This window comes from Oncorhynchus mykiss, chromosome 5 (assembly GCF_013265735.2).
Source record: "Oncorhynchus mykiss isolate Arlee chromosome 5, USDA_OmykA_1.1, whole genome shotgun sequence".
NCBI classification, from domain to species: Eukaryota; Metazoa; Chordata; class Actinopteri; order Salmoniformes; family Salmonidae; genus Oncorhynchus; species Oncorhynchus mykiss.
In genome coordinates this window covers 58310426-58328573 of record NC_048569.1, presented here as the reverse complement: position 1 = coordinate 58328573, position 18148 = coordinate 58310426, and the positions used below count along the sequence as shown (strand labels likewise).

Below are 18148 nucleotides of genomic sequence, written 5' to 3'. Positions count from 1 at the left end.
GGAACAAGCCTCTGTCCCAGCCAACAAGAATCAGAGGTAAAAAAAACTTCAGCTATTAAAACCGCTTCAAAAATCTACAGGATGTATACATGAAGAGTGAGAGTGTAGAAGTAACCGATATAACAGATACAAATAAATACACACACATACCACCCATACCCATACAGTATCACCCACCCACCTCCCACAAACACACCCACTCACACGCTTTGGATTCACTTACTCCAGGGGGAACTGGAGGATCCTATCCTATCCAGCAGTGGTCCTGTGGTAACACACAAGCAGCCATGTATCAGATGAGCACCACAACGGCTCCAGAATGCCACCGTCCGTATACCCATATACTCTGGCCGGGGCCGTGACGTCAGAGGCGCTTGTGACAGACGACTGGGAGCGGTAGATAAGCTACTGTGGTGGGCCCTGCTCAGGCCTGTCAAGAGAGTGCTACAACCCAATGGCTACACAGCTCAATCCACTCACATCTAGTGTGGAACCTACTTCTCGTGGCCTCACTTTAACCCCTGCCTCTCGTGGCCTCACTTTCACCCCTGCCACTCGTGGACTCACTTTCACCCCTGCCACTCGTGGACTCACTTTCACCCCTGCCTCTCGTGGACTCACTTTCACCCCTGCCTCTCGTGGACTCACTTTCACCCTTGCCTCTCGTGGACTCACTTTCACCCCTGCCTCTCGTGGACTCACTTTCACCCCTGCCTCTCGTGGACTCACTTTCACCCCTGCCTCTCGTGGACTCTTGTGCTTTTGGAGAGGAAATAACCCCCCTCAAATGTTGACAGTTGAAAGAAACTTCTCTGAAAATTGAAGTCCAAGCTCTTTAAAAGACTTGCATTTACCTGAAGTGCTTTTCTCTTGGTTTTGAAGTGCTCTTCTATGGCAGTAACTCACCCAAACCACCACCCATCTGTATTACCATCTGCTTTCATTTGCTATGACACAAACATTACTCATTGGGACATTGCCAACCTGCAACTCATGACTACTTACTATGATACCATCAGCTCTGCTCAATCCCATGACCTAGGCGAGGAGTCAAGAAGGCATAAAAAGTGAAAAAAGTGGTATTCCAGCATGAGCCCTTTCCCCTATCTCTACAGGTGGGTATTACAGTATGGAACTTTAGCTGGTAGGACTCTGCTTGTGTGCTGGGTATCTGTTAGCAATTAGCTAGTGCTAGTCCTCTCAAATCTCTCCGTCAGAGGAGACCAGCCCTGGCTTGACCTCTGTGGTATGACCCTCTTCTTTCTCTCCCGTGTTTCATTACTGTCCTCTTAGAATGGGATCAACATGCTCTTTCCCAATGGAAAGGGAAAAATCACACTGTTGCTACCTCACAGTCCAAACAAGGTGCATTAAAATCAAGAACAAACTGGATCGGCGAGAGATATTCAGCCATTCTTGGAGGAAAATGGAAGTTCATTAAAAGCTCATCAGGCAAAAGACAAGTATTTATCTGTCAAGCTCTCCGTGTGAATGACACAAAGTTTGACAGACGGTGATGTCATCAGTGGAAGTGAAAGCGCTGGCCATGAGAGAAAATACAAATAGTTGTTTCTTGAAAGTGATTTCCCTGTCTTTGCAGTCTATGGGAGGAATGTTGATAATATGTTGTGTGGAAAAAACACTCCCTTGTAAAAGAAAATTAAGAAAGGAAAAAAATGAAGGGTGTGGCATTGGCTGCACGGAGGCATATGAGGGGAAAAAAACAGGAGCGGTAAACATTTGGTTAAAGGAGGGAGGGAGAGAGGGAGGGGTGGGGTGGAGAGCCAAGGCAGGGAGGCTCTGATCTCTGCTCCCACATCAAAGGGAGAGAGTGTGTGTGTGTCCTGTCTGTAAGCGGGGACTCCCGTTTGAAGGTGGCTTGTATGTCGTGAGACTGACGTCAATCACATCTGGATGAGTCGTCATGTATATAGCCACAGATGTAAGCCAGAGAGCAGGCCAGCTGCTCATAGGCACATTTAGACACCCACTAAGATACAGCACACACACTTCGGGGGTAGTACGGGTTGACGATGTAGTCAGATACCTTTTCCAATTGGAAATAGGATATTTCAATGTGTTGAAATGGACCTGAACCAAGTGCTTATGGTCTTGGCCAATCTGAAAGGGTTTCAGCTACAGGGATAGGACTTTGTTGACTACATACACTATATATAGTTGAAGTCGGAAGTTTACATACACTTAGTTTGGAGTCTTTAAAACTAGTTTTTCAACCACTCCACAAATTTCTCGTTAACAAACTATAGTTTTGGCAAGTCGGTTTGTGCATAACACAAGTCATTTTTCCAACAATTGTTTACAGACAGATTATTTAACTTATAATTCACTGTATCACAATTCCAGTGGGTCAGAAGTTTAGACACACTAAGTAGACTGCGCTTTTAAACAGCTTGGAAAATTCCAGAAAATGATGTCATGGCTTTCAAAGCTTCTGATAGGCTAATTGAGATAATTTGAGTCAATTGGAGGGGACCCTGTGGATGTATTTCAAGGCCTACCTTCAAACTCAGTGCTTATTTGCTTGACATCTTGGAAAAATCTAAAGAAATCAGCCAAGACCTCAGAAAAACAATTGTAGACCTCTACAAGTCTGGTTCATCCTTGGGAGCAATTTCCAAATGCCTGAAGGTACCACGCTCATCTGTACAAACAATAGTACGTAAGTATAAACACCATGGGACCACGCAGCCATCATACCGCTCAGGAAGGAGACACGTTCTGTCTCCTAGAGATGAACGTACTTTGGTGCGAAAAGTGCAAATCAATCCCAGAACAACAGCAAAGAAGATGCTGGAGGAAACCGGTACAAAAGTATCTATAGCCACAGTAAAACGAAAACGAATCCTATATCGACATAACCTGAACGGCCGCTCAGCAAGGAAGAAGCCACTGCTCTAAAACCGCCATAAAAACGCCAGACTATGATTTGCAACTGCACATGGGGACAAAAATCATACTTTTTGGAGAAATGTCCCCTGGTCTGATGAAACAAAAACTGTTTGTCATAATGACAATCGTCATGTTTGGAGGAAAAAGGGGGATGCTTGCAAGCCGAAGAACACCATCCCAACCGTGAAGCACGGGGTGGCAGAATCATGTTTTGTGTGTTCTTTGCTGCAGGAGGGACTGGTGCACTTCACAAATACAGTGCCTTGCGAAAGTATTCGGCCCCCTTGAACTTTGCGACCTTTTGCCACATTTCAGGCTTCAAACATAAAGATATAAAACTGTATTTTTTTGTGAAGAATCAACAACAAGTGGGACACAATCATGAAGTGGAACGACATTTATTGGATATTTCAAAGTTTTTTAACATATCAAAAACTGAAAAATTGGGCGTGCAAAATTATTCAGCCCCCTTAAGTTAATACTTTGTAGTGCCACCTTTTGTTGCGATTACAGCTGTAAGTCGCTTGGGGTATGTCTCTATCAGTTTTGCACATCGAGAGACTGAAATGTTTTCCCATTCCTCCTTGCAAAACAGCTTGAGCTCAGTGAGGTTGGATGGAGAGCATTTGTGAACAGCAGTTTTCAGTTCTTTCCACAGATTCTCGATTGGATTCAGGTCTGGACTTTGACTTGGCCATTCTAACACCTGGATATGTTTATTTTTGAACCATTCCATTGTAGATTTTGCTTTATGTTTTGGATCATTGTCTTGTTGGAAGACAAATCTCCGTCCCAGTCTCAGGTCTTTTGCAGACTCCATCAGGTTTTCTTCCAGAATGGTCCTGTATTTGGCTCCATCCATCTTCCCATCAATTTTAACCATCTTCCCTGTCCCTGCTGAAGAAAAGCAGGCCCAAACCATGATGCTGCCACCACCATGTTTGACAGTGGGGATGGTGTGTTCAGCTGTGTTGCTTTTACGCCAAACATAACGTCTTGCATTGTTGCCAAAAAGTTCAATTTTGGTTTCATCTGACCAGAGCACCTTCTTCCACATGTTTGGTGTGTCTCCCAGGTGGCTTGTGGCAAACTTTAAACAACACTTTTTATGGATATCTTTAAGAAATGGCTTTCTTCTTGCCACTCTTCCATAAAGGCCAGATTTGTGCAATATACGACTGATTGTTGTCCTATGGACAGAGTCTCCCACCTCAGCTGTAGATCTCTGCAGTTCATCCAGAGTGATCATGGGCCTCTTGGCTGCATCTCTGATCAGTCTTCTCCTTGTATGAGCTGAAAGTTTAGAGGGACGGCCAGGTCTTGGTAGATTTGCAGTGGTCCGATACTCCTTCCATTTCAATATTATCGCTTGCACAGTGCTCCTTGGGATGTTTAAAGCTTGGGAAATCTTTTTGTATCCAAATCCGGCTTTAAACTTCTTCACAACAGTATCTCGGACCTGCCTGGTGTGTTCCTTGTTCTTCATGATGCTCTCTGCGCTTTTAACAGACCTCTGAGACTATCACAGTGCAGGTGCATTTATACGGAGACTTGATTACACACAGGTGGATTGTATTTATCATCATTAGTTATTTAGGTCAACATTGGATCATTCAGAGATCCTCACTGAACTTCTGGAGAGAGTTTGCTGCACTGAAAGTAAAGGGTCTGAATAATTTTGCACGCCCAATTTTTCAGTTTTTGATTTGTTAAAAAAGTTTGAAATATCCAATAAATGTCGTTCCACTTCATGATTGTGTCCCACTTGTTGTTGATTCTTCACAAAAAAAATATAGTTTCATATCTTTATGTTTGAAGCCTGAAATGTGGCAAAAGGTCGCAAAGTTCAAGGGGGCCGAATACTTTCGCAAGGCACTGTAGATGGCATCATGAGCAAGGAAAAATATGTTGATATATTGAAGCAACATCAAGATATCAGTGAGGAAGTTAAAGCTTGGTTGCAAATGGAACTTCCAAATGGACAATGACCCCAAGCATTCTTCCAAAGTTGTGGCAAAATGGCTTAAGGACAACAAAGTCAAGATACTGGAGTGGCCATCACAAAACCTTGACCTCAATCCTATAGAAAATGTGTTGGCGTGTGCGAGCAAGGCCTACAAACCTGACTCAGTTACACCAGCTTTGTCAGGAGGAATGGGCCAAAATTCACCAAAATTATTGTGGGAAGCTTGTGGAAGGCTACCCGAAATGTTTGACCCAAGTTAAGCAATTTGAAGTCAATGCTACCAAATACTAATTGAGTGTATGTAAACTTCTGACCCACTGGGAATGTGATTAAAGAAATAAAAGCTGAAATAAATCTTTCTCTCTACTATAATTCTGACATTTCACATTCTTAAAATAAAGTGGTGACCCTAACTGACCTATTTTTTTACTAGGATTAAATGTCAGGAATTGTGAAAAACTGAGTTTAAATGTATTTGGCTTAGGTGTATGTAAACTTCTGACTTCAACTGTATACAAGTATGTGGACACCCCTTCAAATTAGTTGATTTGGCTATTGCACACACACCCATTGCTGACAGGTGTATAAAATCGAGCACACAGTCATGCAATCTCCATAGAAAAACATTAGCAGTAGAATGGCCTTACTAAAGAGCTCAGTGACTTTCAACGTGGCACCGTCATAGGATGCCAGCTTTCCAACAAGTCAGTTCGTCAAATGTCTGCCCTGGTCAACTGTACTTGTTGATAGTGTGAAGTGGAAATGTCTAGGAGCAACAATGGCTCAGCCGCGAAGTGGTAGGCTACAGAAGCACACAGAACGGGGCTGCCGAGTGCTCAAGCATGTAGCGAGTAAAAATCGTCTGTCCTCGGTTGCCACATTCGCTACCGAATTCCAAACTGCCTCTGGAAGCAACGTCAGAACAAGAACTGCTCGTCGGGAGCTTCATGAAATGGATTTCCATGGCCGAGCAGCAGCACACAAGCCGAAGATCACCATGCGTAATGCCAAGCGTCGGCTGGAGTGGTTTAAAGCTCCCCGCCATTGGACTCTGGAACAGTGGAAACGTGTTCTCTGGAGTGATGAATCACGCTTCACCATCTAGCAGTCCGACGGACGTATCTGAGTTTGCCGGATACCAGGACAACGCTGCATAGTGCTAACTGTAAAGTTTAATGGAGGAGGAATAATGGTCTAGGGCTGTTTTTCATGGTTCAGGCTAGGCCCCTTAGTTCCAGTGAAGGGAAATCTTAATGCTGCAGTATACAATGTCATTCTAAGCAATTCTGTGCTTCCAACTTTGTGGCAACAGTTTAGGGAAGGCCTTTTCCTGGTTCAGCATGACAATTCCCCCATGCACAAAGCGAGGTCCATACAGAAATGGTTTGTCAAGATCAGTGTGGAAGAACTTGACTGGCCTGCACAGAGCTCAACCCCATCAAACACCTTTGGGATGAATTGGAACGCCGACTGCCAGCCAGGCCTAATCGCTCAACATCAGTGCCTGACCTCACTAATGCTCTTGTGGCTGAATGAACGCAAATTCCAGCAGCAACGTTACAACATCTAGTGGAAAGCCTTCCCAGAATAGTGAAGGCTGTTATAGCAGCAAAGAGGGACCAACTCCATATTAATGCCTATTATTTTGGAATGAGATGTTCGACGAGCAGGTGTCCACATACTTTTGTCATGTAGTGTAAGTAGGCCTGACTCATCTTATTGATTATGTTGGGTACGGTACGTGGGGAACTGATTAGCACTAACATGGAAACTCTTAATCTAATGGCACACCGTGTAAGGATGAGGTGATTGCCATTAACTTGTGCTGAATGGTTAAGGGATGATACATGGGTTAGACTGCTCAGGTCATAAACGAATTAAGCCCTATCAGAAACCTGCAGCCCTCTTCCCACAAGTTATATTGATGAGTAAACCCCCCAACCATGTACTCAGAATAGACACACACACACACAACCTCCCTTCCCCCCACACACCATCCACAAACACACACCCTCTGCGTCCTGCCAGCTGAGTCTGATTAGGGCCCCAGCGGGCCAGGTCTTGATTTGGCTCTTTGCATCGACCCCCTTTGCATCTACCCCCGAGCGGCCACAATTAGGCAGGCGGGCCATGGAACATGAGCGCTCAACGGGCAGAGCAGGACTCAGAGCAGGGCTCTCCATGGAACAAACAAGCTCAGGGGAGCAGGGGTGCTCTCCTCTAACAAGACTCATATGGCTTTAATAGGTGCCTTTCAATAAACAAGTGATTGAGCCCTGGTGTGAGGCAGGTTCCTCCACTTCCTTTTCACATTAAGACTTCGCAGCCAAGAAAAGGAAGACTGAGGCACACTGGGCATGATGTCCACTTGTCACATGTGCCTGGCGTCTCTTAGGAAGGAAACATAGAATTGTCTGTCCCCTTTCTGTGAGAATGTTTGTTTGATGAGACCCTCAAATTTTTGGGGCCCTGAGCAAATTGTTGGTCTTGTGAGTGGAAACTTGAATGTTGTAAGAATTTTGTACAACTTCCAGAGCACGTTTACAGTGAACATTGAGGCTGTACCATTACAGTTTTAGACAGTAGCCAATAGGCTATTGTGGCTATTTAAGCATAATGTAGGCTTACCAACAAAACCAATGGAGCAAATCACATAACATTTTCACACGGAAATAGCTTTTGATTTCTATGAAATAGCCTACAGTATATGTGGTGTTCAATGCAGGCCTACATTGCATGGGACTTTTAGAAACGTTTTTACATTATGAAGGGCTTGACTAATGATTTTTTACTTGGTCTGTAACACCATGGGCCATATAGGTGACTGTAAATTGCATTGTATAGTGTTATATTTTTTTATGTATTATTTTTTACCATACAGCGAATTAGACAATGTAGGCTACCCCTCTTCGTATTGGCTTATGTGCATATTCACCCCTGTCTCAAAATACTACACTGCCCCTTAATTAAGACACAAGCTTTTTACCTGACTGGCTTTTCAACGAGCTTGAAATGTAGCCTACACGTTTTGTGCTCTTGTATGAAGCAGTAACTCTCCATTGCTGGCCTATACTTATCTATAACTGGGCTAATAACTCGCTATCTAGCAAAGAATATCAACAAATGTCCACACGTGCGGCTCTGATCTGAAAAGCGCATTCACTCGCGGGTGATTGAAAGACCGCTCGTGGGCTACACCCGCCAATAGAATTATACTCCGTTGCGCTCTGGCTCTGCGTACAACAAAATAACAGACTAAATCTTGCAAAGTTAGATTTGTTTTGGCTTGTTGCATTGAAAAGTGGCTGATATAATGTTGATTCGATCACGGTAAAAACGTTGATCAATATAGTGCAAACTAATGGGGCGAACTCAGTGAAGTTAAATCTCTAGTGTCTCCGCGCGGCATGGCATTTCTTCTGGGCGGCAGTCCTGGAGTAGGTGTGCGGCTGCGCAGGCGCGCAGTTTAGAGAGAATATTATTGTTGGTGACAGTGTTGAGAGTTTGGGCAAAAAGTGTAGACAGAGAGGCTAGGCTGCGGTGGCTTGTGTGTGTTGTTATATTCTCAAACAAGCACATCCGCACACACACACATCAACACACAAGCATGCACACACTTTCTCACAGTCCTACTTGTCTCCCTATCTGTGCCAGAGGCCCCAAGTCATTGACCACAGAGGTTGAGGCGTCTGAGAGTGGGTGTGCGTTGACGTCACCAGTGGTTTCTGAGTCGTTGGAGCAAGGCTGTGCAGATAAACTAGCACAGTGGGGCTTGATGGACACCAGATAAGACCACTCCACAGGTTTTAACCCAGTCAGCATGGGGCATTGTTTGCTACCAAATTTGTTATTGTTATGCAAAACGGAACTGGTGACGTCAACACATTCTGTCCAAACCAGTAAGCAGGTAGCTTGGATGAGTCAAATGTACTCAACAAAACAATGACTGTACAGGGGAACAACAGAAAACTCAATATCTTCTTGGAAATTCAGACATTTTGATGCAAGTGTTTGTCTCGTCCTAAAAGCTAAGGTATTGGTTTTGACTGAGTAGTCAAGAAGATATAGAGGGAATGGCATTGAAAGATAGTATTCACACCCCTCGACTTTTTCCAAATGTTGTTGTTTTACAGCCTGCATTTAAAATGGATTCAATTGAGATTTTTTTTGTCACTGGCCTGCACACAATACCCCATAAAGTCAAAGGGGAATTATGTTTTTCAAAATTTGTACTAATGATAAAAAAATGAAAAGCTGAAACATTTTGAGTCAATAAGTATTCAACCCCTTTGTTACGGCAAGCATAAAAAAGTTCAGGAGTAAAATTTTGCTTAACAAGTCAAATAATAAGTTGCATGGACTCACGGTGTGTACAACAATATTTTTTAATTAACATTATTTTGAATGACTACCTCATCTCTGTACCCCACACTTACAATTATCTGTAAGGTCTCTCAGTCGAGCAGTACATTTCAAACACAGATTCAACCACAAAGACTAAGTAGGTTTTCCAATGCCTCGCAAAGAAGGATCACTATTGGTAGTTGGGTAAAAAATGTTTTTTTTAAAAGACATTGAATATCCCTTTGAGCATGGTGAAATAATGAATTATACTTTGGATGGTGTATTAATATACCCAGTCACTACAAAGATGCAGGAGTCCTTCCTAACTCAGTTGCCGGAGAGGAAGGAAACCACTCAGGGATTTCACCATCAGGTCAATAGTGACTAAAACAGTTACAGAGGTTAATGACTGTGATGGGAGAAAACTGAGAATGGATCAACAACATTGTAGTTACTCCACAATACTAACCTAATTGATAGAGGGAAAAGAAGGGAACCTGTACAGAATAAAAAATATTCCAAAACATCCATCCCGCTTGTACCACTTCCTGAGTGGCCTAGTTACAGTTTTGACTTAAATCAGCTTGAAAATCTATGTCAAGACTTGAAAATGTCTAGCAATGATCCTCTTTGGCGCCATAATACGATGGTAGTATGAAGAGGATGGCTGACGTTTTACATGCTCCTAACCAACTGTGCTATTTTGTTAGTTTTTTTTACGTTGTTTGTAACTTTTATTTTAAATTATTTTGTACATAATGTTGCTGCTACCATCTCTTAGAACAGCGATTACTCACCACAAACTGGAATAAACTTTTTCCTTTAATGAGTTCGACGAGAAGGATATATTGCTTTCCCAGGAACAGGCTCAAATCCCAGTCGTTTGCATGAAGAAAAGACAGAGGAAAAGGGGGCGCAGGTCGGGCTTCCTTCTGAGAATCCGTAGGCGAGCGAGTAAACTCCTAAATCCATCCGTTCTACTGGTTAACATGCAATCATTGGAAAATAAAATTGATGAACCTACGATTCTGCCCCTATAGAAGTCTCGAGGTATTGCTCGCCTGAGGTAGAGTACCTGATGATAAGCTGTAGACCACACTATCTACCAACAGAGTTCTCATCTATATTATTCGTAGCCGTCTATTTACTACCACAGACCGATGCTGGCACTAAGACCGCTCTCAACCAACTCTATAAGGCCATAAGCATACAATAAAATGTTCATCCAGAAGAGGCACTCCTAGTGGTGGCTGGGAACTTTAATGCAGGCAAATTTAAATCAGTTGAACACATTTTTTTACCAGAATATCACGTGCAACCAGAGGGAAAAAAACTCTAGACCACCTTTACTCCACACACAGAGATGCATACAAAGCTCTCCACCGCCATCCATTCGGCAAATCTGACCATAATTCTATCCTCCGCATTTCTGCTTACAAGCTTAAACTAAAGCAGGCAGTACCAGTGACTTGCTCAATACGGAAGTGGTCAGATGATGCGGATGCTACACTACAGGACTGTTTTGCTAACACAGACTGTAATATGTTGCGGGATTCATCCAATGGCATTGAGGAGTATACCACCTCAGTCATCAATAAGTGCATCGACGACGTCATCCCCACAGTGACTGTACGTACATATCCCAACCAAAAGCCATGGATTACAGGCAACATCCACATCGAGCTAAAGGCTAAAGCTGCCGCTTTCAAGGAGCGGGACACTAATTCGAACGCTTGAAAGAGATCCCGCTATGCTCTCAAACGAACCATGAAACAAGCAAAGTGTCAATACAGGATTCAGGTTGAATCCTAATTACACCGGCTCTGAAGTTCGTCGGATGTGGCAGTGCTTGAAAACTATTACAGACTACAAAGGGAAAGCCAGACGCGAGCTTCCCAGTGACGCGAGCCTACCAGAAGAGCTGAATGCCTTTTATGCCCCTTTGAGGCAAGCAACACTGAAGCATGCACGAGAGCACCAGCTGTTCTGGATGACTGTGTAATAACACTCTCAGTAGCCGATCTGAGCAAGACCTTTAAACAGTTCAACATTCACAAAGCTGCGGGGCCAGACACATTACCAGGACGTGTACTCAAAGCATGCACGGACCAACTGGCAAGTGTCTTCACTGAAATTTTCAACCTCTCCCTGACAGAGTCTGTAATACCAACATGTTTCAAGCAGACCACCATAGTCCCTGTGCCCAAGGAAGCCAAGGTAACCTGCCTCAATGATTAGCGCCCAGTAGCACTCACGTCGGTAGCCATGTAGTGCTTTGAAAGGCTGGTCATGGCTCACAACAACATCCTTCCGGATACCCTAGACCCACTCCAATTTGTATACCGCCCCAACAGATCCACAGATGGCGCAATCTCAATAGCACTCCACACATTGCCCTATCCCTCCTGGACAAAAGGAACACCTATGTGAGAATGCTGTTCATTGACTACAGCTCAACATTCAACACCATAGTGCCCACGAAGCTCATCACTAAGCTAAGGACCCTGGGACTAAACACCTCCCTTTGCAACTGGATCCTGGACTTCCTGATGGGCCCGCCCCCAGGTGGTAAGGGTAGGCAACAACATGTCTGTCACGCTGATCCTCAACACTGGGGCCCCTCAGTGGTGTGTACTCCCCTCCTGTACTCCCTGTTGTCCCATGACTGCGTGGCCAAACACAACTCCAACACCATCATTAAGATTGCTGACAACATAACAGTGGTAGGCCTGATCACCGACAACTATGAGACAGCCTATATAGAGGAGGTCAGAGAACTGGCAGTGTGGTGCCAGAACAACAACCTCTTCCTCAGCATTAACTATAAATAATATATTCCTACTCATGGCTTAATCAAGTTGTGCCCAAAGCATTAATATTGAAAAGCACAGCATTGGAAGGAGGGCTGCTTGTTGGCATTAGCGGAAACTAAAATGATGAGAGGCTAGTTAGAGGATTTGGAAGATTATACAGTATACATAGTTTTTGTCTAAACAGATTTTTACTGTGTTATTAGTTGCATATGTTCAATTCATCGGCCCACCACACTGGTCTATAAATACGCCTGACTCAACGTTCATTAGACGTTGCCTTTGAAGTGTTTTAAACATTTGGGCCTGACATTATAAACAGACTTTGTTTCTGCGGTGAAGAGGTTTGTCGTCATGCGTTTTCAAATGTCAGATACAGAATTAGTCCTATTTCCATTTTGCTTCTTTAAACTGGAGCACTGAGACTAACGTGAACGAGAGTCCATGGGGTACAAACTATATAGCTAACATAATGGTCTCTTTCACATATTGCCATCTGTTGAGTGTGGTGTGAGCCACACGTGAACGTGTGTGTGTGTGGTGTGAATGCCAGTAGTGGTAATAAGTCTGTCACAGACCAGAAGACCTCTGATTTCACCTGTGCTGAGAAGCCATGTGTTCTTCATTAAAAGAAACCCTCTGGCCACATCATTCTAGCCTGACAGTCGTAGTCCAGTCACAGTCATGGCTATATCCACAGCTACGTAACTGAGAAACATCCTAATACCGAACAAAGTCATAAAAACTTCAACAACAAAAAAGCTCCCACGACTACTAAGATTCAAGCATAGCTTGTGGTAACAAAGGGTGACACAAAACCCACACCAAGATAGGATGAAAGAGCTGTGTTAAAGTGAAACTGGCCTAAAAGCACACATGTGTGTGGGTGCTGAAAATGAAACTGTAAAGTCTGCGTCCAACTCACACTCTCAAACATTTAGATCCCCGGAACGCAGCCCACTTTTCCAGCTCACTCTCCAGATCCCAATTACTGGAATTCTAATCACCTGTTCACACACCTGCATGTCATCATCCCACACTATTTCGTTCAGTTCCTTGCACCCCATCACTGTGGGGGTGTTGTTTGTTGAGACACACTTCTTTCGGAGTGCTGTTTTTTTCCCCGTTCTTCACTCCTCCCGTGTATGATAGTTTTTGCCTGCCTCACTCACAACTCTTTTTTGCCTATTCCTTGCCTGTACTGTTGCCATTTTGGACCTACTGTGTATGACCTTCTGCCTGCCCCTGGACCCTACCTCCTCCTATGGTCCCTTCCAATAAACACCTGCTGCGCTCTGCACTTGAAACCAGCTCTGTCTCCTATCATGTTCATTACAGACACATGGACAATTCCAGGGTAAAGGAATTGCGCTGAGACTCACTTTAAATTTATGCCAAACAAAATCCATTGATTTCAAAGTTTAACAAACCATACAACTCTACCCATAAGGACTACTTTTAACAATTTGAACAGAACATTTTACAGAAACACATTTACTGGAAGAATTGTGCCGATCAAAGTTTGGGAACAGAATTTCATTTTTAATGTGTTACCACATTTTCCAAAACCTCTTAAATATCTGCTCCGAATTAAGATTAAAAAAAGAAAAATGGGGTGTCAGCTACGACATTACATCTGTTCTCTTTTGGTTATTGAACTACAGTAAGTGAAGTGGACTTACACTTGGTAATGGATTGCGGTAACGGAATTTCATCAGGTGACCGTGATCTGTACTACCCAGAAATGCATAATTATGGATATGAACGTAACTCTCTTCATGGTGATGTATCTTAAATAGGTACAAAAGGTATACATATGCAATACCCTCCTTTGCATATTTGGGTATTATTATATGCAATGGCTGTTATTTTAATGAGCTTTGCCCCCAAACAAGACCAAATCATGGAGGTCTATGTTTGCGCCCTATCAAGGCTGGTCCGGGAACGGACCAAAAATCAACCTCTGTAGATGTTGAAATTAAAACTGGTCCAGTCCGGACAATACGGAAGAAAAAAACGTCTGTGTATGTAGGAATCAAGGCCAGGGCGGACTGACCAAATTTCAACTACTTTTCAATGAACATGGAAGTCCAGTGTCAGTCGGTAAGGATGCTGGTTACAGTAAATGGAAAGAGAGGGGTGTGAGTAAGAGCCGGGAGAGGTGACATTAACTGGAGAGAGAGAAGAGAGAGAGGAGAGAGGCAGATCGAGAGAGAGAGAGGCAGATCGAGAGAGAGAGGAGAGAGGCAGATCGAGAGAGAGAGAGGCAGATCGAGAGAGAGAGGAGAGAGGCAGATCGAGAGAGGAGAGAGGCAGATCGAGAGAGAGAGGGGGGGGGGGGGGTTGTGGTTCTTTAGTGCTTTGAACACCAGATGACAGAAACAGAAAGAAAACAGTTATGAGCTGAACATACAGTACCAGTATGCCAGTGGAAGGGAGGACTGTAGCAGGTGACTCAACGATGGTTTGTGCCTACTATGATTTCCCACTGTAGCCAATTTAATTGCAGTAATTCCATTACAGATTTTTCTGAAATCCCATTACCAGTTTAGTAACGGAATTTCACATTTTAATTTAATAATTCATAATTTAACTTAATTTATAAACCAAATAGATATCCCTAAAAACACAATAACTAATTGTTAGGTCAACCTTTACTTACTTCTGTGAACTTTCATTATCCTCCCTCCTGATGAACGAGAGAAATTAGAAAATATCTTAAAGATATGTGCGTTTTTGCTAACAGAATATCAAGGCACAGGGCAATGTTTCTAAAAAATTAAACAAGGCAAGTCTTCTCTCCAAAACTAAATATAAGTGTTGATATTAGTTGGCAGGGGTCTTTAATTCAGCATTATTGTGTTTTGATGTATTTATAATACCTTTTAAGATGTTTTTAAGGCCCCTCTTCTATCTGTTTGACCATATATAAAAGCCTCTGCTAATTCCTAATATTAAGGATAGAACATGGTTGAAACATTGATATATGCCTTAATTTCTAAAAAAAAAACAGACTCTTATCTTTCATTTGACATGCTCCTATAAACCTCACGTTGGTCTTCATTGGTCTTTTTACATGGAAATGATTACATGCAGCATCTGGGACAATAGGTGAGAGGGAATAATAAGGTGGTGCATTTACCGCCTGCGCTTCTGGACAATGTCAATGGGCCGGTTGACTGCGCACGGGGATCCACAGATATTCCCATTCCGCACTTTGAACGACCGGTCCGTGGTGGGGGCCATGAACACACAGTTTGTTGGCAAACTCATATTTCTCCCCCCTTTATTCACTCCTCCTCTCGCTCCCTCTTTTCCCCACTTTCTACTTTTTTTCTCTGCTTTCCTTAGTTTCCTTCTCCTTTTGAAAGCTACGGTGGGAACATTAGAGTGCTCTTGTCCGTCTCCTTTCGCGCGACCCTGCTGCTTTCCTCACGCCGCACCTGGTTCCCATTGCCGCTCAAATGAATGATATGTCAAACAGAGAGGACCGAAGATGCCGCAATTACAAGAAAAGCCAAAACAGCAAGACAATCCCTGCGAGAATCTGGGAGAAAGTCTGAGGCTTTGAGGGAAATCCTCCTTGGTATTTCCCACCAACATTCCTGTCAAAAACATTTAAAAATCAGCCTCTTGAAAAGCTGCTGTGTGTTTCAAAAATTTTTTTTTTTTCTCCCGGGTAACATCCTTAGATGTGGTTGAGGGACAGAACGAGCTGAGTTTGTCACCAAGCACATGTTCAACAGTTGTAGAAGCAAGAGTGAAGCTCCCTTAAATGGACAATATGGAATTCCTTTTCTATCCAGATGAAGGTCAAAATAAACAAAATGCAGATCAACTAGCTTGATTTTCTCCTTTCCATTCCTATGTCTGGCTCTCACTGTCTTTTTGAACAATCTCTACATGAAGGCTCGATCAGAAAGCTCTCCCACTCTCCCCTTTCTGTCTCACTCCTCATCAGTGTCTTTCTCTCCTCTGCAATTCTTCTAAACCCAGTCTTCCACCTCTAAGTCTCAACTCCCTCTGACAGCTGAAGACATGGACCCTCTTGAAAACTCAATAAGTGTCTGTTTGTGTGCAAGTCTCGCTATATCATGTGTCTGTGTGCCTGTGCTAGTGTTCCCTTCCTGTGTATGTGTATGCCAGTTGAACTGTGAGGTCAGAAAAAACAGGGGCGGTCTCAGAGGCAGCATGGCTCCTACCCTCTCAGTATCTCCAGGTTTAACTCTTTATATGCTCTATATGCTATATACCATACATCTAAATACCATAAATACCTGAAATATGTGCATCAAGACATATTAATATATCAACTCTCACATGACATTGCTTAGACTTCTGTCCTTTTTTCAAGAGAGAAAAACAGTAACACATTGAAGTGTGTCACAATAAAACGGAGAACAGTTTCTACTGACAAAAGCCTGAATGGAAGACAATGATTCGTTGAGATTAGTAGTATGGGGTGTGTTACTACTTGTCTGGGGAAAAATCCTGCACCCATATCAGCCCTCACCATCGGAGATCACCCACTCCTGTTTTAGCATGTTTACTACATGACAGTCTTCACCTGATCCCAGACAAGAAAATCTCCAAAAGTCATCTGCCCAGACCTAGAGCCAGAGCCCAGATCAATAAGGTCAGAGAAAGCAGTGGACTGAAACGGCCCATGAGCTCACAAAGCGTTACTAATGAAATCAGGGGTAGATATTTGTATACTGGGGAAGAGGGCACAGAGCCCGGGGTGGCATGTTGGCAGACATGTTGGAGGGGAATTGATAAGGGGAGCCTTTTGAAAGTCACGCAAGTGTGAAAACACAGTGTTATAAAAAAAACACACATTTTTGTTTTCCATTGCAAAATGTTTTCCGTTCAGTGCCTAATGAACACAACCCAGGTATATGACCTCTGACCTTCTCTCTCTGCTAAGGAGATGGGAACGACGACGACATAAATCTGTCACACACACCAATGACAGGCACAGTGCTGAGCGATTAAAATAGAATTCCCCTGTCTGCAATCTTGCTGGTACTGCCAGCCACCTGGGGAAAACCGGGAGAGAACGTTTATCACAAAATAAGTAAATATAAAAAAAATATCCAAAGCTAATACCATAAAGTCTTACATGGTTCAAATAAATGTAATCAAATTTAGTCTGGGTTCAATAAAATACAATAAACTCTGAATTTAAATGGAATTGGTCCGAACATTGAAGACCTGACCTACAGTAAGAGACATTCCTGAAACATCAACGAAAACTAAAGCCATCAGCAGCAGTTGAGCACTGAGGGTAAATACATTCCAGTTAGCATGACTGTTGAAGGCATCTTATAGATCTGGACAATCTATGACAGACAGGGACATACGTAAGCTGCATACATCGGACCCTCTGATCATTGCGCAACGTGCCTGACAAACGTGCTGGGTCTTGAAAAAGACACTGGGCTGGGTGGCTTTCAAAGAATGTGCCTCTGTGCCATGCTGCGTTCCCTCCCCTATGAGGAGCCACATCTAGATCAGAGTGCTCCGTGCTATGCATTGTCACCCTCTGTGGACTGGCTGGAGTACCATTGGGTAGGCACTGGATCACCATGTGCCTGCCTAGTGGAGTGGAGTCGAGCGAACCGTACGTGCCCTTCCTCCAAAAATCTAAGCCCATTATTTTGTTCAATTGCTTGACAATGGAATGTTTTATTTCTGTTGTTTTAATGACAAAGTCTAATTATTAAAGGCTAATTATTAAAGGCTTATCATTTACAGTGCCTTGCGAAAGTATTCGGCCCCCTTGAACTTTGCGACCTTTTGCCACATTTCAGGCTTCAAACATAAAGATATAAAACTGTCTTTTTTTGTGAAGAATCAACAACAAGTGGGACACAATCATGAAGTGGAATTCGATTGGATTCAGGTCTGGACTTTGACTTGGCCATTCTAACACCTGGATATGTTTATTTTTGAACCATTCCATTGTAGATTTTGCTTTATGTTTTGGATCATTGTCTTGTTGGAAGACAAATCTCCGTCCCACTCTCAGGCCTTTTGCAGACTCCATCAGGTTTTCTTCCAGAATGGTCCTGTATTTGTCTCCATCCATCTTCCCATCAATTTTAACCATCTTCCC

At 43.3% G+C, this 18148-nt stretch overlaps 1 protein-coding gene across 3 annotated transcripts in view; it reads right to left on the bottom strand.

Moving 5' to 3' along the window:
* The window catches only part of LOC110524143 (cAMP-specific 3',5'-cyclic phosphodiesterase 4D), a 57759-nt gene extending 41517 nt beyond the window's left edge, over window positions 1–16242 (bottom strand). The window contains exon 1 of one of the 3 annotated variants that reach the window (XM_021603511.2): window positions 15173–16242. In XM_021603511.2, coding sequence (XP_021459186.2) covers window positions 15173–15303 — 131 coding nt within the window. In that variant the 5' untranslated portion in view covers window positions 15304–16242. Of the gene's footprint in view, window positions 1–223; window positions 1499–15172 lie in introns of those variants that run through there. The other 2 variants (XM_036977957.1, XM_036977958.1) reach the window with 2 other exon arrangements.
* Between the last annotated feature and the right edge of the window lie 1906 nt (window positions 16243–18148).